The sequence below is a fragment of the Chelonoidis abingdonii genome, chromosome 11 (assembly GCF_003597395.2).
Source record: "Chelonoidis abingdonii isolate Lonesome George chromosome 11, CheloAbing_2.0, whole genome shotgun sequence".
Classification (NCBI taxonomy): domain Eukaryota; kingdom Metazoa; phylum Chordata; order Testudines; family Testudinidae; genus Chelonoidis; species Chelonoidis abingdonii.
Genome location: NC_133779.1, coordinates 39,377,790 through 39,403,274, shown reverse-complemented (window position 1 = coordinate 39,403,274; position 25,485 = coordinate 39,377,790). Strand labels below are relative to the sequence as shown.

The window sequence follows — 25,485 nt, the reverse complement described above, 5'->3', positions numbered from 1 at the left end:
GTCCTTTCTTTTTAAAGATCAAGACTCGACTCTCCAAAACAAGCTGAGTAAAGCACCCTTCACCCCAGAACTTAATTCTGAAAGCCTGACATTTGCATTTGCGTAATTAAATGAGATTCAGACAACTCCCACAGCAAATCTCATGGGAATCTCTTCTCATATTTTTGGCTAATGGCCTGTTTTTAATTAAGATTTTGGTAACAAATTCTTATGACCTTCCTGGAAGTTTACCACTACATGAATTAGTTACCCACCTCTGTACACAGATGTGCTGGATATGCTATTAATACGAACACTAAAGACATTAAATTGATTTCAACCTACAGCTGAGACTTCAGATTGATTTATTTTCATTTTTTATAAGCACGTGTAACTCTGCAAAGGCTCTGTGCTCCTCATTACAGATGGCTTGCAGTGCTGGTAGCAAATCACCAATCTGTTTACTCTTCAGCATCGCCTGTGGTCCTGATATAGGCTGCCTAAGATCGGCTTAGAAGCTTTCTAGTCCTGTCCCATTTTCACAAAGGCCGCAGCCTTTTAATAAGATTGCTGGGCAAGATTCTAGATAAAGCAGGTGCCTAAACGTAGACTGAGCCCACAAACCAAGACCCCATTGCGCTAGGGGCTGTACAGATGCATGGTCCCTGCCCCACAGAGCTTCCAAGACAAGAGTGCTAAGTATCCAATGGAAGCTATAGCTCTAAAGAGACGTCAAGTACAGTTGTGTGTTATGTACAGACGTGGAACAGGGAGGTAAATCCTTCTCTGTACAGCTTTGGTGCTGCAGTACCTGGGACATTGTACTAGGCATCACATTATCAGAACTATGATGATGAACTGGATGGAGTTCAGAGAAGAGCCGCAAAATCTATCCAGAGGGACTAACTGAGCAGTAAAGATTACAAAAGGGGTGGGAGTTAATGGGTTGGCTGAAGCGATGACTGAAGATCAGTGATCAGTTCACAGATACATGAAAAGTATAAACAGAGTCATAGACTTTAAGGTCAGAAGGGACCAATATGATCATCTAGTCTGACCTCCTGCATAGCAGAGATTTAGGGTGGCAAAAAGAGGTACGGAAGCTGCAGTAATGGGCTGCAATGAAGAGTGTCCGTATCAGCTTCTGCTATTGCTGTATTTTTGCTGACAGCATCAAGGCCAGGGTTTTGCATGTGAGGAAGTGGAGATGAGACTTCTAAGCCTGCTCTAACCCAAACTCCCAGGACTGATTCACAGAGCAGGCCGTCTGTGACAGCTGGGGATATGTCTCAGTCCTGATCACCATAGAGGGATCAAAAAAAACCAAATCAATCTCATCTATGCAAGCTGAATCTAAGCCTGTTATTCTCAAAGAGGTAGGAGTTTAGAGGTACTTTTCCCCAGTTTCAAATCAAGCCAGGACTCTGTGAAACATCTGAAACTCACTTATGTATCAGCTTCAACTTCTCTGGTATTAGAAATTGGTTTGGCCACTTGTCTAGTTAACACTATTTTATGTAAATGACATCACTACACAAGAGGATCCAGTTTCCAGAACCTGCAATTTCCACTGCAGCCAATGGGTCAAACCCAGAGTTGCAGAAGGGAGGGAGGCTGCAGAACAGATTCGTTTGCAAACAGCAGATAATGATATGAAGAACCTAGTGGGCATGCTCTCTCCCCCGCATGAACCATTCAAGCCAGGAACCAGTGTATTTGGAACCCTATCCGATTTAACCCGTATACCCTGGGGGGTATGTGTGTCAGGGGAGGGCACCCACAACACCTGGAGGGGGGGGATTGGGTGAGTTGCAGGGAATCCCCGAAAAAGAGGAGGATAGGAGGATGGCACCCAGGGGGGTCCTATGAAGTGTGCCCCCCTAGTTTAAATAACCGAGTGGGAATGTTAAAGACAGGAGATCGTGTTAAACAGACGATGTTTTATTGTGAGGCTTGTGCAGCCCACAGCTGCAGTGTGCGTGACAATACAAATACATTTCTCTGTCAGGGAACGGGGGTGAATAGCTAGGCCATAAATAAGGGAGGCTATTTCCTGTACCAGATTTGAATATTCTTCTCCCGCTTGATTTTCTTCTGCAGCTGCAGGATGCCATAGAGCAGTGCTTCGGCGGAGGGTGGGCAGCCTGCGGGAGAGAGGGAGAGCCTGAGAACTGTAAGCTCTTTGGGGTTACGTTTGTCCAGTGTCCAGCACCAGGGGGTCCTGCTCCATGACTGGAGCTCCTAGGTGCTACCTCAGTACATGTAATAAACACCAGCCAACCAGCTGCACTGGGTGGGCTAGACACCAGTACTGGTGCTGACATACGAAAGGGCTGCTCAGAAAAAGACTGCATCACTGAATATCTTTTAAGGCCAGAAGGGACCCATTATACCATCTAGTTTGACCTCCTGAATAGCACAGTCCAGAGAATTTCACCCAGTTACGCTTGCATGGAGCCCAATAACTTGTGTTTGACTAAAGCATCTCTTCCAGAAAGGTAGCTGGTCTTGTTCTGAAGACGTCCTGTGGCAGTTTGTTCTAGGGGGGGTTAATCACCCGCACTGTTAAGTTAGAAATAAGGCACAAGTTTTTCTCCTGCATTAAAAAAAGCAGGTGTCACAGAGGAGAGGGCTGTATTTTTAGACCTTAGAACTGAGATGCACTTGGAAAAGTTTTATGAATGTCAGAACTGCTTTTCCTTGTAAATAACTTGGTATCTTGACACAGCAAATTCCTTTCTCGGGGACTAACGAATACCCAGACTGGACTGCATGCAATTGCCTGCACAGAAGTTACAAGGATTTGATTTTCCTCCCAATTCCTTGTTTGAACACAATTTAATGAAAGCCTGAAAATGTAAGCGATGCAGCTTAAAACTCACAAAAGGTCCTGAAGTAGCTACATACTGGCCAGGAGTCAACATATTACCATCGCAGTCCAAAACTGAAACACATCGTTATGTTGCTGCAGCTCTGCTCCAGCTTGCTGCGCTTAAGAGTAACATACTGTAATCCCACCAAGACAAGCAGAGTTTCTTTTTACCTGGGACGTAGATGTCCACTGGCACAATGCGGTCGCAGCCCCTCACCACGGAATAGGAGTAGTGGTAGTAACCGCCGCCATTAGCACAGCTACAAAAAACGTAAAGGATTCAGTGTCCTTTGAAGTGCAACTCGAGAGCAGCAGGCAAGAGTTACGCAGAAGGCAAGGCAAGACTTTGCCCAGGCATCAGAGATGCTGAGAGAACAGAGCCACACGGCAGTTAAAGCAAAAAACTTCACAGCCATGGGACCCAGTTCAGTGCTGGGTCAATATTGTGACCATTCAACATGAACACACAGGGCTGAGCTCTCAGGACACAAGAGCCTAAGTGACACATGCAGTTATCTGCACATGCAGATGACTAATGGTGCACCAGTGCATCTCCCACGGGCATGGCTTAAGCTCCTGGTTCTGAGAATCTCTGGACACCCCAGCTGCTTTCCCCCCAACCAGATTCTGAGCAAGGGACTTATGAATTTCATTCATTTAAAAGAAATCTACTTTCTAAAAGTCTCTGTCAGTCATAACAATAACCCAAACCTGAGGCATGATCTGTGCATACAAACAGGGTTTTAGAAACCAGTCTGGTTAAAATCACTGCTGCTCCTGCTGATGCATGCTGCTCGTTCTGATACACGTTCTTAGGGTAGGTCTATACTGTACTCACAAGTGGGATTGCAGCTCGTGTAGATACATCCTAGCTAGCTTTAATCTAGCTAGCTGGGGTCCTAGAGCAGGGAACCGCGCTTCAGCACAGGCTAGTACCACAAGTAATTATGCAGGGTCCTGGGTGGGTTTGCAGAGCCTACTCTGCAGCCTGTCCTGCCAGAGCTTCACTGCTCCAGGACCTGAGCTAGTCAGAGTGAAGGTACCTCAGTACACCTGCAGGAGGCGCAATTACACCCCACAACCGCATACCCTTGGTGAAGCAGTGCGGATGACAGTGGGATGGGTGATTCGCACACCATTCATCTCCACTTGCCTACAAACATCTGTGATGGAATCAGCCACATGGGAAAGGTCCATATATGCTACAGCGCTATGTATCAGTCCTTATGTTTACGAATCACTACAGCAAGTGCCACTTTGCTGTCACTGTCGGCAAGTCTACGGATCTGGTTACACCACTTCTGAAAACAGAGACAGGGCTACTAATGCGTCCTGGGATCACAACCGAAGACTTTACTAAGAGCCATGTCTGGGTGTGGCTGCAATTATAGCACAGATGAGACCTAAGGCCAAAACACAAGGAGTAGCTAGCAATGCTAGAAACATGTTTGTGAGTTTCCCACTGTAGGGAGAAGCCAGTGGGGAGAGCCATGGGGCTGTGCCCAGCTCCCCACTCTGGCTGCTGGGGTTCCAGAATCACTCTCACAAATTTGGACCGGCTGCCCCTCTTGTCACGAGGGAGCGAGGTTTTAGTTCCAGTACATTTAATACGTCATTTTTCATTTTGTGTTACTTCACATTTGTGAAGAACACAGGGCTCTACCCTGAGTGCAGTCTGAATAATGGAATTAGCCCCATTCCTAACCGCGCCTGCGTCCCTATGCACCTGGGACGCAGCACTACCAGGTGCTAACATCTGCTTCCACGTCACGGTGGTTACTCGCACCGGCGGAGGAGCCAGCTCCGATCTGCTGCTCAGGATCTGCAGAAGGTGGGAATTGTCTTATGTTTTGTTAATTATGGATGATTAACACTAGCTGTCCACTTTTCCCTTTGTTGGGATTTTTATGGGAGAATTTGGCAGCTCCTCCCCTCCTTTGTAAAAAGAAACCGCCGTAGCTCACAGTTTAGAGTTCTGACTCCCAGAGAGGACACTAATATTAAAAAATATTCTAACCCCCCCCCCCACCCCAAATACACACACACATATACACAAAAAGGAATCTTGGGCCTTATTTTCATTTACACTGAGGACTCTTGAAACAGTGTAAAGGCTGGGCACATGAGTGAGAAACCAGCCCTTTATTTACTGACTTAATAAAGGCAGTGGCAACAGATTTCCTTCCAGCAAATTGTAAGATAATTAGGAAGCCTCTGGCATTTACCTTCCCATGGAGATAACATAGCGTGGTTCAGGCATCTGGTCATAAACCTGGAGGACAGAGAGATTTCACAGTGAACTTCTGCATCTGAGTTCTAAAGCTGGACTTGCCAAGGCGGCCAGCATCCATACCTTCCGAAGGGCTGGGGCCATTTTGTTGGTCAGGGTGCCGGCCACAATCATGACGTCCGCCTGCCGGGGGCTGGCCCGGAACACCACCCCGAAGCGATCCATGTCATAGCGAGGAGCCGCCATGTGCATCATCTCCACCGCACAGCACGCCAGGCCAAAGGTCATCGGCCACAGGGAGCTCTGGGACGGCAGAGATCTGAGTTAGGTTAACAGGGCTCAAAAGCACGGAGACCCACGTGGGCTGCTCAGAATGTCTTAAGGGACAGTAAGTCTGTGGGGGTGGTGGGTATGGCAAAGGGGTTTTACGTTCTGTATGACGCATGTAGTGCCACAGATGGATGTGGGCTTTGTGTCACTGAAATGCAGCCAGTTCTGGAACAGAAGGGCAGCTGCCCATGCACAACAAATTGCACAGGGGCCCAGGAGAATGGAGAACAGCAATCTTGGCCAGGAGAAAGCCTTACTCTCCAGAGCAGAGACACCTCAGTTTAAGGTGTCATCTATAGAGCCCCACCTGCAATAAAGCTGACTGAACTCAGCGTAGCCACCTCAGATACGGATAAAGAGCCAAGAAATCAACATTTGCTGGAATATACAAGGCAGAAGGGAAACCACAGAGGAACAGGATGACTCTCAGCATAATATTTAAGCAAGTTTGTAGCGCCTTCAGATTAAGATGTTAGTCCTCTGTCTGAAGCAGAAACTCCCAAGCCCCCAGCTCTGGCCAAGGAACATAGTTTTGAACTCGACTGCTGCCCTTTCAAAGGGACAGGTTCATCTACCTTCCCGCAAGCACTCCAAAGCCTTTGTTACCCGTTTTTGTTTACAGGCCACGGGTGCTCCTGGCCACTCACCCTACGAGCCCAGTTGATTAGGTCATCGAGTTTGGTGACAATATACTCTCCCCGGCTGGTAGGGACATAGGATTTTTTCTGGACGATGTTAGTGCTCTTTTGCCGGACCTGGGAGGGGCTGAGAACAAACAGCATGGATGGCAACATCAGCTTACAATCTATCCGGTTATTAACAGAGTCACTGATTAAGGTGTCTCAACTCTGAGAACATTCGATCCCCTGAAGAGGCTGGAATAAGCTCCTTATAGTCAATTCAGTACCAGCTGCTGCTGAAGATGGCACAAGATGGTAAGGGTAGGTTCAGTGGTCACCTGTGGACCAGCCAGTTTAAAATCCAGAGGAAATCCCACAGTACCACCCCATTTGGCACAATAAAGCATGCCTGGTCCAGGCTGGAAAGGCAGGGGATGGTGCAGTTCAGGACAGGGATGCAGTGGCAGATCTGTGCATGAGATCCAGGATTGGAAGAGCAAGTCACAACAAAGGTGCTCTGGTAAGGAGCCGGTGGTCTGGAATAGCCAGGGATACTGCTGGCCAGGTCAGAGGGAAGGATGGAGAAGGATGCACCTGGCTCAAATATCAGTGCTGTCTGTCCCCCGCTTTCACAAGCACTGGAATTCATTCCCAAATTAAAGACCAGTATTCCAGTCAATGAAGAAGAGGAGCACAAATACATAGAATATTTGTAAATATCACTCATCTGCCTTGTGAGGCAGGCGGCTGAAGATGGTGAGGGTTTTGGATCACAGGCTGTATCTGCTCCATCGAGTTTTGTTTTGGAGAGTTCTAACTGTTCAAAATAGCACACCAGGCCGAGTGCTGAGGGAGCTCTATGCTGTTCAAATGAGCAAACTCCACATAGTGGAGAAAAGACCAAATATCATGCAATCTGCTATTCAGACAGGGAACCTTCATTACACTCAGGCTACCTGGCAGGCTCATGTTTAGGACCGAACGCCTTGCCATTTAATACTGATTGCTAAGAGAAGAGAGAGAAACTGGGCTTTCTTCGGCCATACACCAGAACAGAGCTGTAGCAAACAGATATTCTTTTCCTGTATCACTTGCAATCTCCCACCTGAAGAAGTGACACTCAGCTAAAGAACTTAGATGGTAGCGTGGCGTTACCTGTCAGCATGGCGGGTCGCTGGTGTCTCATGGAGCGACTGAGCATGAGCAGGTGTCACAGCACTGGGCCTGTAAAAATGAACACAGCCGAACATCATGGTGCAGCAGCAACACTTTGCCAGCTATGTCGTCCCTTCCATCCTAGGATCTCACAGTGCTTTACAGATACTATCTAATTAAGCCTCTCAGCTCCGTGAAGCATAATACCCCCATTTACAGACAGGTAAACAGATGAACGGAGGAAGTGTTCTGACCAAAGTCCGTGGCAGAGTGAGAACAGAAGCTGACGAGTCCTGACTTCCAGCCCTGTGATCTAACTACAGGGGAACATTTTCCAGTGACCCTACCATAATCAGACAAGATAGTCTTGTTTCCCTGAACGTCCATTAAGAACTTGATGTTACTGTCTCTATACGAACAGCAACAACTCAGGCAGAGAGCTCTGCAGCTGCATTCAGCGCAAATTCACTCTCACTCGAGGAGAAATACATTAAAGGAATAGGGCTGTAGAGACGGCAGATTGGAAGGATTCATGAGAAAGGCATGAAGAGGGCTGCAAGCAGCAAAATGATTTAATCCATTTTGCCTTTCTCCCCCGCACCAGTAAGCTTCTTCTCTGTGGTTGCTCAACCAACCAGGTGCTACTTACCGCAAAAGAAATATCCCAGCCCGGGTCAGGCGAGGAGCTGTGAACAAAAGCCACAGGGCAGTTTACCTTTAACACAGCCAGAATCTCAATGAAAGATGATAACGGTGCTGCACTGGCATCACAGGAGCAGCATTCCACTAAGTGTGCTATTCCGCCCCCAAGGCTCAGAGTAGAGGATAATGGGGTTGGGGGGTGGGACAGGGGAGGGTGACTAGACAGCAAGTATGAAAAATCTGGATGAGGATAGGGGGTAATAGGAGCCTGTGTAAGATGAAGCCCCAAATATCGGGAGTGTCCTTATAAAATCAGGACATCTGGTCACCCTAAGGCAGGGGAAGGAGAGGAGGGATGTCCAAGCCCCAGGTAGGAGGTTTAATATTGACCAACCTGCCTCATCATCATTTGCAAATGGGTATAATTCTGCAAGGATTGGAAAGCTAAGCAAATCTTTCAGTTATCAAACTCCAACCCATTCCCCACAAAGTCACATTCATCTGCTAAAATATATTAGCCCTGACACCAAGCAAAGCAATAAATAAATAAATGCACACACAGACTGGGGCTTTTTTAAATGTCAAGAACAATGCATATCAAGTGTTACCGCACCTCTGTCCAAATCACAAGTGTGATTAAGAGTGTCTACAATTCACTGTCGAGCACAAACGTAGGTCAGTGACTTAAATAACACTCTTTTAACGGTCCCCTGAAATTGTTAACTACTTATGCTAAACCAGGGGTTCTCAAACTGGGGGTCAGGACCCCTCAGGGGGTCATGAGGTTATTACATGGGGGTGGGTGGGTCACAAGCTGCCAGCCTCCACCCAAACCCTGCTTTGCCTTCAGCATTTATAATGGCGTTAAATATATAAAAATGTGTTTTTCATTTATAAGGGGGGTCACACTCAGAGGTTTGCTATGTGAAAGGAGTCATCAGTACAGAAGTTTGGGCTCCACTGTGCTAAACAATCTGTTCCACCTTGGATTTAGCTGTGACAGACTCAGTTAGTTTCCCAGCCCTGAGGAAGAGCTCTGTGGAGCTGAAAAGCTTCTCTCCCCCCCAGCAGAAGTGGGTCCAATACAAGTCATTACCCCACCCGCCTTGTCACTATTTCAACCTGCCACCTGTGCGAGCTTGTCAGACAAGCCACACTGAGCTGTCACAACCCCGCTGCAGGGATTTCGGTGCCTGCAATGGGCCCCAATGGATTCCCAAATCCCGCTGCCGGCGGGAGGGAGGGAGGGAGGGACACTTTACAAGAGGGTCCTGCACCCGTGTGCCACCCACGCCCTGAACCCCAGGCTCCCCGCCGGCCGTAACCCCCGCCCCGCCAGGGAGATGCCCAGGGCAGACCCCTGGGCTGGGGGAGGAGGGTCCCACTGGACAAACCCCCTTCCCGCCTGCTCCGGGCGGGGGGGCTGCCCCACGCCCAGCCCCAGGCAGGCCCCGCACCCCCCAGGTAAGGGGGGTCCCTCCTCCTAGCCCGGGGGGGGCGCTGCTTGTGCCGCTCCCGCAGCCCCCACTCACCAGCCAGCGCGGCCATCGCGCCTCCAGCCCTTCAGCCAACCTCTGCCCGGCAGCGGCCGTGCGCCCGCCTAAGCCTTCCGGCGGGGAGCCGGTGCTGCCCACATCCGGTCCCCGGCAGGGCGGGGAAACGCGGGAGCCCCCCCGGGTTCCGCCTGTCTGAGGGGGTGTGTGTGTGCGTGCGTGCGTGTGCAAGGAGAGGTGCGTGTGAAAAAAGGTCTGCGCGCGCAAGGTGTGTGAGGTGTGTGTCTATGTGTCTGTGCGTGCGCGTGCAAGGTGTGTGGGTGCGCGTGCAAGGTGTGTGCCTGTGCACTTGTGTGTGCGTGTGAAAGGTGTGTGTGTCTGTGTGTGCGTGTGCACGCCCGTCTGAAAGGAGGTGTGTGTCTCTGTGTGTGCGTGTGCACGCCCGTCTGAAAGGAGGTGTGTGTGTGTGTGTGTGTGTGTGTGTGTGTGTGTGTGTGAAAGGCTGTCGGTGCAAAATAATTTGCAAATGGGGGAGGGGGGGCTGTTCAAAAGGTGAGGCCAGGATACTTGCCGGGGGTGGGGACTAAGATCTGCAACGTGGGGTGGCCGGGGGGCGCAGAAGCATGTGCGTGGGTGGGACTCACGTGTCCCAGACCCTGGCAGGGGGGTTGTTTGCAGCGCAGCCTGGGCTCGGGAGTGCAACGGGGACACCCAGCTGTACTGGCCGGGTGAACGTGGATGCACAAAGAAACACGTTCTCCCGCCCCGGCTCAGCCACCATGGGTAGGGGCGGCTCTTGCCTGGCTGCTCACTGACTTCCTTCCCCCACGTAGTGTCCCACTCAAATGCTACCGTCCCTCGTGCAAAACACAGGCTCCCTTCCCCCGTCCTTCGGGAAGAGGGTTTATTTCCTTTGCACGAGCCACAGCTCCCCACTTGCAACCTGGGCCGTTCGCTTTGCATCCCCCCACGCCCGGTCCATCTCCATGCTCCAGCACGGGGGCTGAAGAAACCCCTGCACAGGGGGCAAAAAATAGGATCGCGTCCCTGGGTGGGCTCGAACCACCAACCTTTCGGTTAACAGCCGAACGCGCTAACCGATTGCGCCACAGAGACGGAGCTGCTAAACCCTTTTCTGCAGCCCCTTAAGGTCTTAAATTCATACCCTGCTATGTCCTTGCGATTTAAAAGGACTTTGCAGAACCGGGCTGCAAAAATTCTTCCAGAGCAAGCGAGGAAAGGCTGGACTGGAGAAAGGACTGGCCTTCCTGAGCGGCTTGCCCAGCTGCCTGATCCCTACCATTCAGAGCCCCCGTGTTTGCAAGGCTACAGATAATACTCCTGGGGAAGGGACAAGAGACTTAGTCTCCAAAGAGGTGCAGCGTTCTGATAATTAATAAAGAATGTTCTGATTAGCCATGCAAAGCAACAGGGCTCTAACTATAGACTAGATTCCAGGGGGAGGTCATTCCCTAAGGAGGCTTGGCCCATCCTATTTATGCCCCAGGGAATGAGCCTGATGGTGTCAGGGCCACATGCAGCCTGTGGGCTTTAACTTTGCGGGACTCCCAAAATCTGGGGGGTCTTCTGAAACCAGGCTGAGGTGCTGCTGCAAAGGGAGGAGATTGTCTTGCGACATTGTGTCCCTGTGAAATACGTGGGTGACACCTTCTAAGGAAGGGGGCCTTTTTGCTTGTGGGCTGGCACATCCCAAACACGGGTTGACTTTCACCACAACTTGCTGACAGTCAGACAAACCATTGGTGCAGCCCCAGGCCACTGTATTAGGTGACAGGTTTCAGAGTGGCAGTCATGTTAGTCTATATCAGCAAAAAGAACAAAGAGGAGTCCTTGTGGCACCTTAGACACTAACAAATTTATTTGGGCATAAACTTCCGTGGGCTAAAACCCACTTCATCTGATGCCTGGAGTGGAAAATACAGTAGGAAGAGATATAGAGAGAGAACATGAAAAAATGTATTATCACTGCTAAAAAAGACTTTTGGAGCGATAATATCAGCAGGAGAAAAAAAACTTTTGTATTGATAATCACTATAAAAGTTTTTTCCCCCTGCTGATAATAGCCCACCTTAATTGATTAGTCTCAGAGTTGGTATGGCAACCCCTTTTTTTCATGGACTCTGTGTATGTATGTATCTAGCTACCTATCTTCCTACTGTATTTTCCACTGCATGCATCGGATGAAGTGGGTTTTAGCCCACAAAAGCTTATGCCCAAATAAATTTATTAGTCTCTAAGGTGCCACAAAGAATCCTGTTCTTTTTGTATTAGGTGAGAGGGCACATTTCATGGACTCCAGATCATCTCATTGCAGTAGCTTGAGTGACAGCAACCTTCTCTACCAGGGTGTAGGGCCAGTGACCAGAACCCCAGAATCTGATCTGATAAAAAAGAAAACTCTCTGTGGGATTTGTATTTACTTCCTCATTGTCCCCACAGTCCTATGCTTTGCTCATCTGAGAAAGCCTGGATGACTGTCCCTCTGCTCCTTCAGTTGGTCTTGCATCTGAGCAGCCAGCATTTGCAAAGGAGTAAGGGCAGAAATATGGCCTATTTTCTGGGGACATATTTCATATATATAGCCAAATTTTATCCCTTTCTCCAGGCACATCTGCTGCAATCTGCTCCCCCACCCCCAGGAAAACCACCCAAGCCTCCTCTCTTCTCATCCACTTAATTAATCAGTAACAATGTCAACCATGCTGGAGTCATTTTAGTGGGACAAAGGCATACCTGTCCTGCACGGCTTCCCTGGACTGGCTTGGCCAGCGTCTTCCTCCGTTGTGTACAGCACTGCACGCTGATGCTATCCAGTCAAAGAAGGAATTGGACCTTTGCATACATTGGCAATGGGCTACATAGGCAAACACCAAAGCACTTGATCAATACATGAATAAACAAACTTTAAATCCCCTTACTAAACCCTTGGGCCTCAACCTTCAATTTCAGGGTAAGGAGGACAGAAAACCCTCCTTAACCAGCCGAAATAGCTCAGTTGGGAGAGCGTTAGACTGAAGATCTAAAGGTCCCTGGTTCGATCCCGGGTTTCGGCAGATGTTTTCCTTGTCTCATTTGGTTAGTTTTAGCAGTTTCCATGTTGCTAGCATCACCGTTAGGTTTATGGCTTGTTTCAAAGCCCCGCTGTCTTGTGGAGTATTCGCTTACAGCATCCACTGAGCACCTTTCACCTGCTACTTGCCGATATGCAAGTGGGAGTGAAGAGACCCTATTGCAAATCTCCCTTTGAACTCTTATCTCTGCAACTCCCTAAGGGTCACACATATTCCAGAGAGTGGATTTTAGTTTTTTAACTAGTGAACCAGATGGGTGGAAGGATTTTACCAAAAAATCCCCATACTCTTAAAACTTGTAATAATTAAGTGCCTCCCTCCGCCCTAGTCTACAGCCCTTAGCCACCCACAACCCAGTCACAGGGCAAAATCCCTGAACTCCTTCCTGCCCTGTCTTGTAGGCAGGAAGGGAAGTGGGGGGCACCCTCCAGGTACCACACATGAACTGTAAAAAAGCCACAGTTTGGCCCCACCTGCCATAGACACTTATTTTAGAGTAAGTGGGGGATATATTGATGGAGTGGACAGATTCCTGCAAAGCAGGACCACAGTAAGGTTTATACAGGTTTAACATAGTTTAGCTACAACAGTGCAATTTCCATTCAGATTAGGTTCTTGCCCGGATCAGCATTTTCTCTGAGAAATGTGTTTGAGGAATATAGGACGACGATGCTATTCTTATTCAACAGTACAGTACTCGGATCTGTAGCTGGACAGGCAATAGTGCCTCTGTTTATTCTCATGCCCTGCAAAATGCTCCCTTCAATTTACAAATAATCAAAAATTTCATTCCCCTGAAAAGAACAACTAAAAAGCATGGGGTTAACACACACACAATTTAACAGAACCTCTTCTCTAGGATTTTGTCCATACGTTGCTTGGATGCAAAGAAACATGCCATAGATGCATATCAATGAACTAGTTTAAGGCAGGGGGAAAGTATTTAGGGTAAGGATTTGTCTACATACAGATATTTATCAACCTAGCTACTCTGATATATTTATAACTCCTCACCTGGACACTCATTCCAGAATAAGTGAGTCTTGTTCTGGTTTAATTTACGTTGCTTTGGTAGTGACAAACTAAATCCCAAAGAGGGACTCGTGTCAGAATAAGAGCATTCACAATAGACGTTACAATTATGCCACAAAGTGTCTCCATGTAGCTTATCCCTAAAGCACTGAACCAGGTTCCATCAGCAGGGTTTCAAAGGCTTGCATTGTGTTTGGCCAAAAACCACATCTGAGATATTTGATGGCCATTCTTATTACACTTCTAAAGGGTAAATAGCTTACAATGAAATTATAAGTAACACATTAGTGTACATGCTGAAGGCAAAGTTATCAAAAAGTTATTAAAAATATTGACAGAGGATCTCAGAAGGTTCAATTTAGATAAACACATCACAAATACTTTTGGATGCTTACTCAAAACCCTCCATGGGTTAGAAATAAACACAAGCTAAACATTTTAAAAGAAAATCACTTCACTGAGAATATTGGAAGTGTTAAACTGTACTGTACACGCTAATGAACAAGCTACTGCTTAAATTTGTTTTGGTTACTCTGCTTTATTAAAAATTACAATACAGGACACTGCTTTCTCATATTCACTCAGAGGTTATCTTACAAGATAAACAAAATATTTCAAACACAAATACTGTATCAAATGTCATTTCATGGTATTTGACATACCCATAGTTGGAAGAAAACAAAAATCAACTCAGCTGTCAGACAATACACAAATGCAGCTGGAAAGTTTTTCTGTTACTGAGAGCAATGGATTACATCAGCTGTATCTGAAGCAACTGAATTTATTTAAACAAAGTAGAAATAATAAACCTTGGAGAATTCATGCCTTCCTAGGTACCAGTTTTAGTTGGTTTTTAAGAAACTGAAGTCACACAGAATACCATAAAAAGGTAAATACTGTATATAATAGAAAGCAAATATTGCATTAGGCAGTATCAGTCTGAATGTACTGATAAATTTAATACAATATCTTATCACAGGACTACACAAAGATGGTCTTCAGATTTATCTGTACTTTACAGAAATGGTCTATGCACTTTCTACGAGTGGAAAGTATTTGTTATCCCATACTAAGTTAAAAAAAAAAAAAAAAGCTATCTAGCCTTTGGTTTCTTGAAGATAATGTTTAAATTTTGTTTTTAATATTTTCAAGGCTAAGCTGTGCTAGGCACACATTAAAAATATAAGAAACTTCAACATGATGTACTACCTCAGGGCAATTCATTCTTGGTTAGCAAAGTACAATTAGATTAGATATTTCTACTAGTTTGTATTTAAAAAAAGTCTTATGGTAGGATACAATTAGAAGAGGGAAGGGGAAAAAAGAACATGGGAAAGAGTGTGATACATATAAATAAGGCATCAGAATTTTTGAGGTTACTTCTCCCCAGACTAATTCAAGAACGAGACATTAGAATTTCAGCTACTGTGGCATTGTTTAGAAGTCCCATAAACATTATGACAAAATTGATGAAAAGTGCATGTTTGGTTATGGTTTATTTCAGGAGGGGAAATGGGTATCGTTGTGATTTAAGCCTTTCCCTCCCCCATTTTCCCCAACTTTGGGAGATCTACATCTGGTGGGGCCTATTATCTCTGGGACCAGTGGCTGTCGTAGTTTTTTTTTGGTTGTTTGCCTGTAAAAATCTCTCTTCTGCACACGCAGCTTGCACATTGTGCAGAGACAGCACCAAGCCTCAGAAATCTCCACCTATAATGAATGTCTGCTAAAGCAGCTTTCAAGACATTTGCAGAGCTGAAGGTATATTTACATACCTGGCTTGTAATTAAAAGGTTTCATGCCATGACAAAAAGTTTATATAAACTGCATTATCCCTTTTCCAAAAAGTTTTAGTGAAAAGTAATATGAAAGAACATTTTAGTACGATATCCTCACATTCTTTTGTTACATTCATATTCTTAATACACTTATTTAATAAGTCACTAAACCATATCAGGAGGATGGACTCTTAAGATACAGAGCAGTTAGTGTCATTTGAATAACTATTCAGATGAGTACATTCTATACACACACAATATCAATATGCCATTTACATTCCATTTTCTCACAACGAATTAGATTTAAAAAAAATTAAGCTACAGCATTTAATTCCATATAAATCAAACTACACCTCAGTTCAGACTGTATAACACACCCTGATCAGAGATTCGCACTACAAATAGAATATAAATCGCTAACCTTTTTGATTGGCTCTTCCCAAATTAAGACATATTCTGTCAATGAATCCTGATGTCCGCCAGTTTCACTGTAGGCCAGCCAACAGTAATCTGTTTGCAACAGGCTAATGAATTTATGATACCATGATGTGAACTGCTTCTAATGCTGGCACAGCCCCAGAAGCATGCAGATTTGATTTTTGAATAGGTTAGACATAAAAATGCCAAATGTGCGCCTAGAAACTGGTTTTGTTAACCTACAATATGCTAAACAAACATGACACTCATTGAATTTATTGCTTCATCTTTCTAAATGAGGTGAAGCTGGTCATATTATAAAATAATTCTAGTGTGTTGGAATGCCTTCTCTTACACTAAAGTTTAAAGTTGCCCTCTTAACAGAAAGAGCTTCTGTGCCTTGGGTTTCATTAATGGATAGCATTTAATTTTATTTCCCTATAGGTACATAAAAGTAGTGCAAGGACAACCAACCTCTGAAAATGTTCAGACAGGAAAACCAGTAGATTCAGCAGTAATGAAACGACCAACCAAAGCATACTTGGCTATAGAAAATCCTGTAACTCTACATTTCTATCGTCACAGGTTCCTCTGACGACAGACCTTTGTTTCCAAAGATTTTCTGAATGGCGAATCCACACAAATTAAATACAAATTACATGATTATGGCAGAAGCCTCACGAAGCACTTGCAATTTGCCCACTTAGATCATTACCAATATACATGTCAAGTGGGATAGGGTGACGTCTAGCAACGAGTCCATAAAAATTTATTACATCTTTGTAAAATTAATTTTATAGGTAGTTCAGCATTATAGCACTCAGACGAAAGCAATGAGCAGTTCCACAGAACAAAAAAAGTACAAGATGTAAAAGTACAACTGCATCCAAAAGAACACAGCATTCTGAAGACTCAGCACATCCACTAAATTATATTTACATTTTGATAAAAAAGTAAAAATATTTCACAATTTATACAAAAATTTGCTTTCTCCTCTATGATATACATTCAGTGCCAGTTCAGACTTCAAAGGTCCATACCGCTGTTTTTATATGCTATCTTCAGGGGGTAGGTCAGTCTTCAGCAGCTCCAGTTTCTTTTTTTCCAGAATTTCTTTGTCAAATATTTCTCTTTCCCTGAAAAAAAAAACAAAAAAACAAAAAAAACCCCTGAACATTGCACTGAACTCCTGCATTTAAAAAAAACACTTTCTCCTTAAAAACAAAAACTAAAAAACCCTCAAAACACACTATTGTCAGTAGGAATATTTCCAACATTTAATCATTTCAGTAGTTAGATAACGAAAGAAGTTAGCTTTACAATTATAAGAAGGCAGGCAAAGTATATTTTTAAAATGTAAGCATTTTAGAATATCTGTTAGTTATGTTTAAATACCCGCAATCTTGGGTCTTCATCTTGTCTAGAAGTTTGCATTTTCACCATAACAAAAACATCTAAAACTAGTTTTTAATCAAAAACTGATTACAGTAGAACCTCAGAATTACAAACACCTTGGGAATGGAGATTGTCCGTAACTCTGAAAAGTTCATAGCTCTGAACAAAATGTTATGGTTGCTTTTGAAATGTTTACAAATGAACATTGACTTAACACAGCTTTAAAACTTTACTGTGCAGAAGAACAATGCTGCTTTTAACCACCTTCATTTAAATGAAACAAGCACAGTTTCCTTACTTGTCAATGTTTCTTTTTTAAATTTTTCCTTTATTTTTCCAGTAGTTTACATTTAACAGTACTGTACTGTATCTGCTTTCCATTTCCACCCCCATCTCTGCTACTGCCTGATTGCAGACTTCTGGTTCCAAACGAGGTGTGTGGTTGACCAGTCAGCTGATAATTCTGAGCTCCTACTGTACACGCATTAAGCGAAACTGAACAGGAGTCTCCATTTCCTCTTCATTTTCAAATTATCCCTTTGTATATGTCACAACTGTGCTACATACACAATGACTAGTATTATGCAGTAATCTTCTATGCACCAATTTAACTGGCTTTAGTTACTGTTGCCCAATACATATCTTACAATGGCTGCCATATCAAATTCCTATGTTCTTTTAAAAGCTTAGGCCAGATTCTCTCCGGCAACAATACACACTCAGTACATGAGGAGTAAGCATGCACTGTAGAGCATGTTATGGCTACCTACTACTTAAGCTGTCATAAACTCAACTGAAATTAGAGCAGCCTATGGGCTGCTCTAACTTCAGACAGAGGGATATGGTCCCTAAAGGCCCACATACCAGCAGAGAATTGGTTTGGGGAGGGTCCATTCTATCCCCTCCCCCATGCCACCCCAAACTCACTTCCTCCCCTGGTATGGCCCCTTATGCCAGGGAGGAGGCTGGCAAAGACACACTGCACCAGCATTATGCGAGTTAAGAATTCCCTTCCACCAACAGAATTCACAACTGCAGCCATATTACAACTTCTGAGTGCTACTCATTCAGCACAAAGGGGACTGAAGTGGAGCACAGACTCTAGCCCCCACCCCCCGCCTTTTTGTTTTTTTAAAGTAAGATGAAAAGCCAAGTGCTAAGTTTTATTAGGGAGTTAAAATTTCTGACAAGTTTCCATGTTGGAATAGTCAAATCTTGCTTTAAATATGAATATAGAGTAATAATCTTGCAAAAGCTGAGGGACGGCTGGAAATGCCCTCTTTTGAGAAGATTTTACTGATTGAGAAAACAAGGTAAAACCCAATGAGTCTTATTTCCTTATGAACTGGAAGTTGGGGCTACATGCTGATATTTTATGCAAAGATGGGTGAGAATCAGGCTAATTTCTAGGCAAAAAGTCTGACAAGTAAAATTCTGTAGATTACAATAACTACCATACCTTTTGCTGACACATGGTCCCTTTATGTACTTTTCCTCTGCTTTCTTGTAGTCTATATCATCCACAGCAGAAATTGCATAAATGATGGCCTGTAAGAACAGAGTTTATTGATACTAGTGAAAAATTAAAGTTTAAACTGTATACACAATAATCTGAAAACAGCAATTGAAATTGTCTCAGCAGATGAACAAAATTCTGGAACAAGGTTTTACTCTATTTAGTAAAGTTCGCTCATTGTGCTTTTAGAAAAAAAGTGTGTATTTAAATATATGAATTTCAGGAAATAAACTTTTCCTGTAACCCACTTGGAAGGATCTCTTGCAACCATAAGAGCTAGAAGTTTAAATTTTCTTTTAAAAGAAATTTTAGTTTCTATAGAAGTTGGAAAAGTTTCTTACAAGGATTTTCAGTTCTTTTTATAAGCCACATGAGAAGTATTGAGAGAGTTTAGGAAAAGTTGTGTAATTTTCTAAAAATGCACAGATTGGAATAATAAAAGCATTTCAGAAAGGCAAATTATAATTAGCATACCGTGAGAAGCAGCCATCTTCCCCAAAGGTAACATTGCGACACCAGAAATACATGAGCCCAGAGAGATATTGTATAGTGCTCTTATTCTACAATGAGGCAATTTTTGACAACCCAATGTTTGATATTTAAACTGGTGCTTACATAAGAAGTTTCAGAATAAATCAAGCTGGACAACAGTTCATAAATGGAGATAGAGCTGCTGTCCTGCTGGTGCACACACTCACTTTTCAACAAGATAGCAACACCAGCAGGAGGCCCATAATGCTAATTTGGGACTTGATTTTCAAAGACTACTTAAAAACATATACATGTAAGCTTTCAGATTGCTGTGCTGAACCAAATGGACACACCTTTGACCTCCCAAGGCTGAGCCACATAAAAAGGGTCCATCTTTTAACCTTAGTTGCCTAAATCCAGAGTCAGGCACTTAAGCTGAAGAATCCAAGATTAAAAACTGGGCCCATTAATTTTAACCTGTCTAGCTCAAATGTCACTCAACGACTGGAGAACATTCAGCAAGTCTCTGAACCAAGGTCAGACAACAGTAAAGATGTTTACTTACTTCAGGCAAAAGGACATCCAAAATAAATTTTATTCTATCACCATTTTTTAAATCCAGCTTCCTGGTATCTATTTCATGACAGACTTCTTGCAAATAATTCACCACAAGGTCCAACTGCTCTTCATCCTCAAGGTAGGTCTCACAGGTCATATACTGACTTGAATTCAGAAATTCTCTCAGCCACCTGGACTGCTTTTTGCTTTTCAAAATAGCCAAAAGATGCGCCTCTGCCCCCTTTGTCTTCACTATGAAGTCGACTATCTTTGAGTTGGCTTTGTCTCTGGCAGCCCTCATTCTATCAGGAAGAACTTTCTTGGAGGGTTTGATAGGTGTAGTTTCTGACAAAGATTCTTCAAAGTCTTCCTCTGCTATGACTGGGAAGGTCATTTGTATTTTACCTTGATTAACTTCTTTTCTAACTGGATAGCCTGAAAGGAAAGCCAGCCTTAAAGTAACTGCATACAAATACATTGCAGATAAGAAAAATAAAATATTTTTGATTCAGGAAGAGAAACCTTTAACTATGCCAGAAAAGAAACTAAAGAATTGAAATTTGGATAGAAGTGGTTTTGAAATGTATTTGTGCTCAGAACATAGGAGTTCCCATACTGAAGTGAGTCACTTGTTGATCTAACATGGCATCAGGTCTTCATCCACAGCCAATGCCTCATTGACAAAGAATGAATGCACCCCATAATCCACGCTGCTGTTTGTGCAATTCTGGATGACAATGAGATTGGGCTGAGTGAAGTAAAAAAATAAAACAGGAAAGATTCCTGCCTAGCGCTTACATGTATCATCTTATTCCTTGAAGGGTGACAACAGATGTCTTCTTTAACTATGATCTATTTTGTGTATTAAATTCATCATCATTTGCTGGTGTACAGTGCTGAACACACACTGCGAGATACAGATAAGGAGTCTTTGCCTCAAAATGCTTTCTGTCCAAAAGACAGACAGCTGATAAGAGGGACTGTGAGAACCCTGATGGAATTAACTTAGATTTTGACTTCTTCCTAGTCACTACAGTAGATTTGACCAATTCAGCAAATACCTCATAATATGGCATGTTTAGGACGGAGTCTGTTCAAGTGAGGACAGGATTACCAGGGGATAGAGTGAAAGAAAAATGCAGCCTGGGTTGTCAGCTATATGTAAATTTATGAAGTCTATTAAAAACAGTCATTACATCTGCTCTAAGGTGAGCCATGTCCAGGAAAATAAGCCAGTGCACGGAAGACATGGCATTTTGCAGGAAAGAAGCACAGTAGTCAGGACAGAGAGCAGCAGCAGCAGCTGAGGAGGAAAGAAGAATGATTGGTGCCATGCCAGCAGCAGAAATCAAGAGAGTGGCCAGGAAATGAGAAGAGAACTTATCACCCAGAACTGTAGCCAGGCCTAGGAACAGAAACCTCTCCTAAAAGAGGCCAAGAGCCGTCTTTGGCATGAGTCAGGCGCCACCTCCACCTTAATCTGTATGTCAGATAACACGACCCTCACACCTCCCATTGTCATCTGCAGGCTTACTGCATCCCTCTTTTCCATATCATGCTATAGTTGGCGTACGGGACTGTTTGCAGGAAAGGTCAGTTTTGACAAGTTTCAAAAAGCAGATTGTTTTGTGGTCAGAATGATTTTTTGTTTCAAAATTTAAGTTAATTTATAGGAAAAAATAAAGGTCAAAATCTAAATGTTTTGGTTGCTCTTCTGATTTCATCCTCCCTCCCAATTTTCAGTTTGTCAAAACATTTAAGATTTACTTTTTGTCCCATTTCAAGATGGGAAAGTTTTCAAAATCTCAACTATTCTCATGGGCCAAGAAAACCGTTTCCTGCCCAAATTGACATCAAATGTCTCCCCGAATGCTTCCCTTGATCCCTCCTTCCTAACATTCCAACTCAATGCTTTGAAGTCTTGATGCTTTCTCTATATCTCTAATAGCTGGAGTGATGGACCTTGCTTAAGCCTGATCCTCATTTCCTTACTCTGGCAGCTCACCCATTTTTTACACCAGTTCTCCCTCCCCAGCTCACTGTGAAGAAGCAAGTACTACCTACAAATGCATGGTGCTGGTACCTCACCAACCATTCACACTGTGTCAAATAAGGGAAAGCTCCCCCTCAGCAGGTGTCTTGGGGGAAAAAAGGGTAGTATGGATTTCACCCTGCCCCATCTCTTTTTCTCTGGGGGCTGCACTGATGGGAGGAGATGAAGGCAACTAGGTATTTCTGATGTGACAATATGAAACAACTGTTATTCATTTGCACGAGCACGGAGAAACATGTGCTATAAAATCTGACTAAGATATTTTAATTGCCAAAAGGCAAGTTAACAGCAAAATTTTTAGGCATCCCTGAAGTATGTTGTCAGAAAAACTTAGTTATGGAGTTGGAAATCCTAACTACAAGAATCTGGTAGACTAACATGTAGGAATCTATCTACGCTGGCTGATGTGGACATGAGGGAAAAAACCCAGCCTCACCATGGAAATACTTACTGATGTCATCAGCACAGTATTCCAAGAAGGATCCTGTAAAAGAACGACAACCTGAAAAAAATAAAGGAATCTTTATCAAACCAATTATAATCTCTGAAAACAAAAGTCTGAGATTTTCTATGCAAAGACTGCACCTAAAGAAACTTTATAGCTTTTAGGCAATATCCTAAATTTAAGGTGCCGTAATTAAGACATGATTCAACCATTCAAATACTTTAGTGCAACAGGCATACAGTGTGCAAATTTTAGAACAGCGAAGCCACTTAAAGGTGTCCTGCCCAAAGTGCCAATGTTTATCAGGTGAAGGGCATTCAGCACATTATCTGAACACCACATTGCTCATAATACAGCACCTTTCAACTGAGCATTTCAAAGCCTAAATACGGACCTGTTTGAAGGTGTGGCCCAATAGTCTAATGCCAGAACCGAGAGCCTGGAACACCTGAGTTCCAATCCCAGTTTGTAGGGCTACTCTTTTGGCCATGAGCCTGTCACTTGCCTCCGCTTCTTCCTCATCCATAAGATGGGGAAACATACTTTTTAAAGAGACATTGTGAAGATTTGTCAGTCCCTAACGGACTGTGTAAATATTGATTATTTTCTCAGTTCCCATGGCATCCAGCCCACAGCAGGTGGCCCCTGTGAAGCCCACAATGCCTGGTGCTACAAAATTAGAGCGAACCCAGGCCCTAGCACAGCTAACTCATAATTGCGGTGAGGGGAGCAGAACAGGAATATGTTTGTCTTTGAACACCTTATATAATATATAAACTAGAAAATCAGGTGTATACGTTTCTTCTGAGGATTCAAAGCACATTGAAAATATTGATTAATGAAGACTCAGCATCCAGTGAGGTAGAATTATCACATAGGTGGGCAAACCGAGGCACAAGGAGGAAGAGTTAACTTCAGCCTGCAATAAATCCCAGGTCTCAAGTCTTCTACTTTACCACAATGTCCTGTAAGTATAGATCCGGGGTAGCTGAGGCCTTTAAAGACAGTCAATATTGCAATAGGTATATACTAGAATGGACATGGTTGACAGCCTTGACCCATTTGCTTACCTACTCTAATTCTGTAGTCAGCAATCAGTTCAATGCACCACTCGATTTCCCGGCTGTAGTCCTCTTTGGCTTTGTCCTACAATAAAAAAAGTAAACAGGCTGGATTTAAACTGAATAATTCCTCCTTTCTCAACCAATCAAAAAAATAATGCAAAGATGTTTTGTCTGTTTTTCTGCAACAGAGTAATGTGTCCATTTGCCATCATAAAATGGATACGTCTTGCTTATGAAATTGCTTGTTTCTATTTCCAAGGGGAGAAATGGTTCCCAAGTTTTGGGACAGCATTATAGAGGAATTTGAAGATTTCTTAAGGCTTGCAGAAGTGCAAGCTAACATGGGCTGAGCTTCGATCTCTCCCATCCTGCAATTAGCACAGAAATAATTAGATTTTTAAATGAGTATGGCTCTACAGGTTACTCAGATTTGAACACCTGCCCCATTTAGGGTTAGGGTTACTGTTGGAAGCTGGTGAACATTCAGGGCAAGTCTTCTGGAAGTCCAGTCACACTGGGAAGTTGATTGTAGAATGTATTCTGTTTGATAACCCAAACAGAATGGTTGTAGGAGCCTAAGCACTCTTCCCCCCCCCCCCCCCAAAGAACAGGTTTTACTTTATACACGCCAAACCAGCCAACTACATTAACCGACTGACAGAAAACAGCATCCACATCTCCCTGCTTCACAGAATGTTCACAACACCCATGATTCGGTCAATTTGTTGGTCTTCAACCTTGTAAATAACATACACTCCTTCCCCACTTGCTCTTAGCTGCAGAGCTCACAGATGAACTGGGATATCTATTCTAGGTCAAAGGGCAGTTAAAGTTCATCTTACTCCGCATCAGTGGGGAGAGAACACAGCTTGCAGTCCCAAGGCAGGAGGGATTAATTTTGTCTATTACAAAGTGTAACAGCCATTTGATCCATATGGTTGTGAGCTTTATTTGTAAATATAATCCAAGAACAATTTTATCCCTTTAAAATAGTTAAAATACATGTTAGAAGTCTGCAAGCTTTCAATGTAGATTAAAACAGAAGCATATTATGAACTCATTTCAAGGATACACAAAACCCTATTGAAATCAATGCACTTTGTATACTCGTACACAATCCACAAACACACACATGCTAGAAGGCGCTAAGAAAAACATTCCTAGTGAATATAACGCAGGTCATCTTACATGTTACACATTTATCAGAGAACTCAGTCCACACTGAATAAATACTACAAAATATTAAGTACTTTTAAAATAATAAAAACCTGAAGACAATCCAAGTACAAATTTTTTGAGAATGCAATTTGGAGAGTCTTTTGGATTATTTGCCTACACATTCCTTCTTGGCTGGGTAATGCTTTTGGCACTTGACTTTTCAAGGTTTGATTTGAATTTTGAAAGCCTAAAACTAATTTCAATGCAAGTGCAAACACTCAGGAACAGAAGCAAATGCACCGTGCTGCTGTAATAAGCTGGAACTTCAGCTGTCTCACAAGCATGCTCTAGTTGGGTAAAAAATTATGGTAACTACTAACTGGAACATTTATGACTTACCAAACTACCACCCATTTAGACAAATTCAAGCGAAAATTTCTTTAGGACTGGTCTATGCTAGGAAACTAAAGAATGCTTTCTGCAATGCCTGCTGAATGGGGTTTTGTCCTAAGAAGACAATTAAAGGGAGCCAGATGCTGACAACCATTAGCTATGGATTACCTTGCAAGCACAAGCATTTAGAGAACTTTGAGCTTGAAAGTAGTGAGTCAAACAAAAACCTGTTCCAGAGACAGTTTGAGGTACCACCCTCGAATGCAGCCTCATGCCCTCCATTTTGAAACACGTATCATGCCTTGAATATCTACATTTAATTACTTTGTTCACGATTGCATTCCAGCTAAAAAAAAAGTTATACAAACAATAGATTTGAAAAAAAGGCAAAATATATTTGAATATTATTGAATAAAGAACCAATTAAGGCTAATAAGTAGGGATTCAGTCATAGTAATGATGTCATACTGAAGAAAAATGTGAAGTCTGCTTCTTATTACTGTACTTACTATTAGATTCTGCTTTTCTTTACAATCGAAGTGCTTTAGATTTTTGAGACCTATAGAGAAACTTCATGGAGGAAAAAAGAGGAACACAGTTAGTGCATACAGACAAGCTTAGATTCTCACCCCACAACCCCCCAAATTCTACATCTTTCTGCAGGTTAGGTTCCATAACTAGTTTAAGAATAGAATTTGTACCAGTTTTAATTCTTATGAGCTACCAGTTCACACTCAAGGAATTGTCTGACACTAAATTGGGTTAGAAACAAGACAACAGAACAACTGATTT

At 43.5% G+C, this 25,485-nt stretch overlaps 2 protein-coding genes and 2 non-coding genes across 14 annotated transcripts in view; 1 reads left to right on the top strand and 3 right to left on the bottom strand.

Moving 5' to 3' along the window:
- Positions 1-1,904: 1,904 nt before the first annotated feature.
- Positions 1,905-9,461, bottom strand: NDUFS7 (NADH:ubiquinone oxidoreductase core subunit S7). Its single transcript, XM_032790152.2, has 8 exons — positions 9,361-9,461; positions 7,836-7,872; positions 7,187-7,255; positions 6,059-6,176; positions 5,205-5,384; positions 5,077-5,123; positions 3,023-3,111; positions 1,905-2,123 (listed from the first exon to the last, which is right to left on the bottom strand). Exons 1-8 carry the CDS (start codon positions 9,374-9,376, stop codon positions 2,026-2,028), a joined length of 654 nt encoding a protein of 217 aa, XP_032646043.1. The 5' UTR covers positions 9,377-9,461; the 3' UTR covers positions 1,905-2,025.
- Positions 9,462-10,363: 902 nt separating this feature from the next.
- TRNAN-GUU (transfer RNA asparagine (anticodon GUU)) lies at positions 10,364-10,437 on the bottom strand. Its single transcript has one exon. It is a non-coding gene; the product is annotated as a tRNA-Asn (tRNA).
- A 1,885-nt stretch (positions 10,438-12,322) lies between these two features.
- Positions 12,323-12,395, top strand: TRNAF-GAA (transfer RNA phenylalanine (anticodon GAA)). Its single transcript has one exon. It is a non-coding gene; the product is annotated as a tRNA-Phe (tRNA).
- Positions 12,396-13,967: 1,572 nt separating this feature from the next.
- PWWP3A (PWWP domain containing 3A, DNA repair factor) overlaps positions 13,968-25,485 on the bottom strand; it is a 29,547-nt gene continuing 18,029 nt past the window's right edge. For 7 of the 11 annotated variants that reach the window (XM_075070903.1, XM_075070905.1, XM_075070904.1 and 4 more), the window contains 5 exons: positions 25,203-25,263; positions 23,149-23,224; positions 22,085-22,135; positions 19,588-20,015; positions 16,810-18,583 (listed from right to left, as the gene is read on the bottom strand). In XM_075070903.1, coding sequence (XP_074927004.1) covers positions 18,374-18,583; positions 19,588-20,015; positions 22,085-22,135; positions 23,149-23,224; positions 25,203-25,263 — 826 coding nt within the window. In that variant the 3' untranslated portion in view covers positions 16,810-18,373. Of the gene's footprint in view, positions 16,777-16,809; positions 18,584-19,587; positions 20,016-22,084; positions 22,136-23,148; positions 23,225-25,202; positions 25,264-25,485 lie in introns of those variants that run through there. The other 4 variants (XM_075070908.1, XM_032789881.2, XM_075070906.1 and 1 more) reach the window with 1 other exon arrangement.

Excerpts from the sequence above, each read along its gene's own strand:
- NDUFS7 (XM_032790152.2), bottom strand. Across the intron at positions 7,256-7,835 it reads GCTGGGATATTTCTTTTGCG|GCCCAGTGCTGTGACACCTG; the intron begins GTAAGTAGCACC and ends TCATTTTTACAG. Across the intron at positions 3,112-5,076 it reads TATGTTATCTCCATGGGAAG|CTGTGCTAATGGCGGCGGTT; the intron begins GTAAATGCCAGA and ends CGTTTTTTGTAG.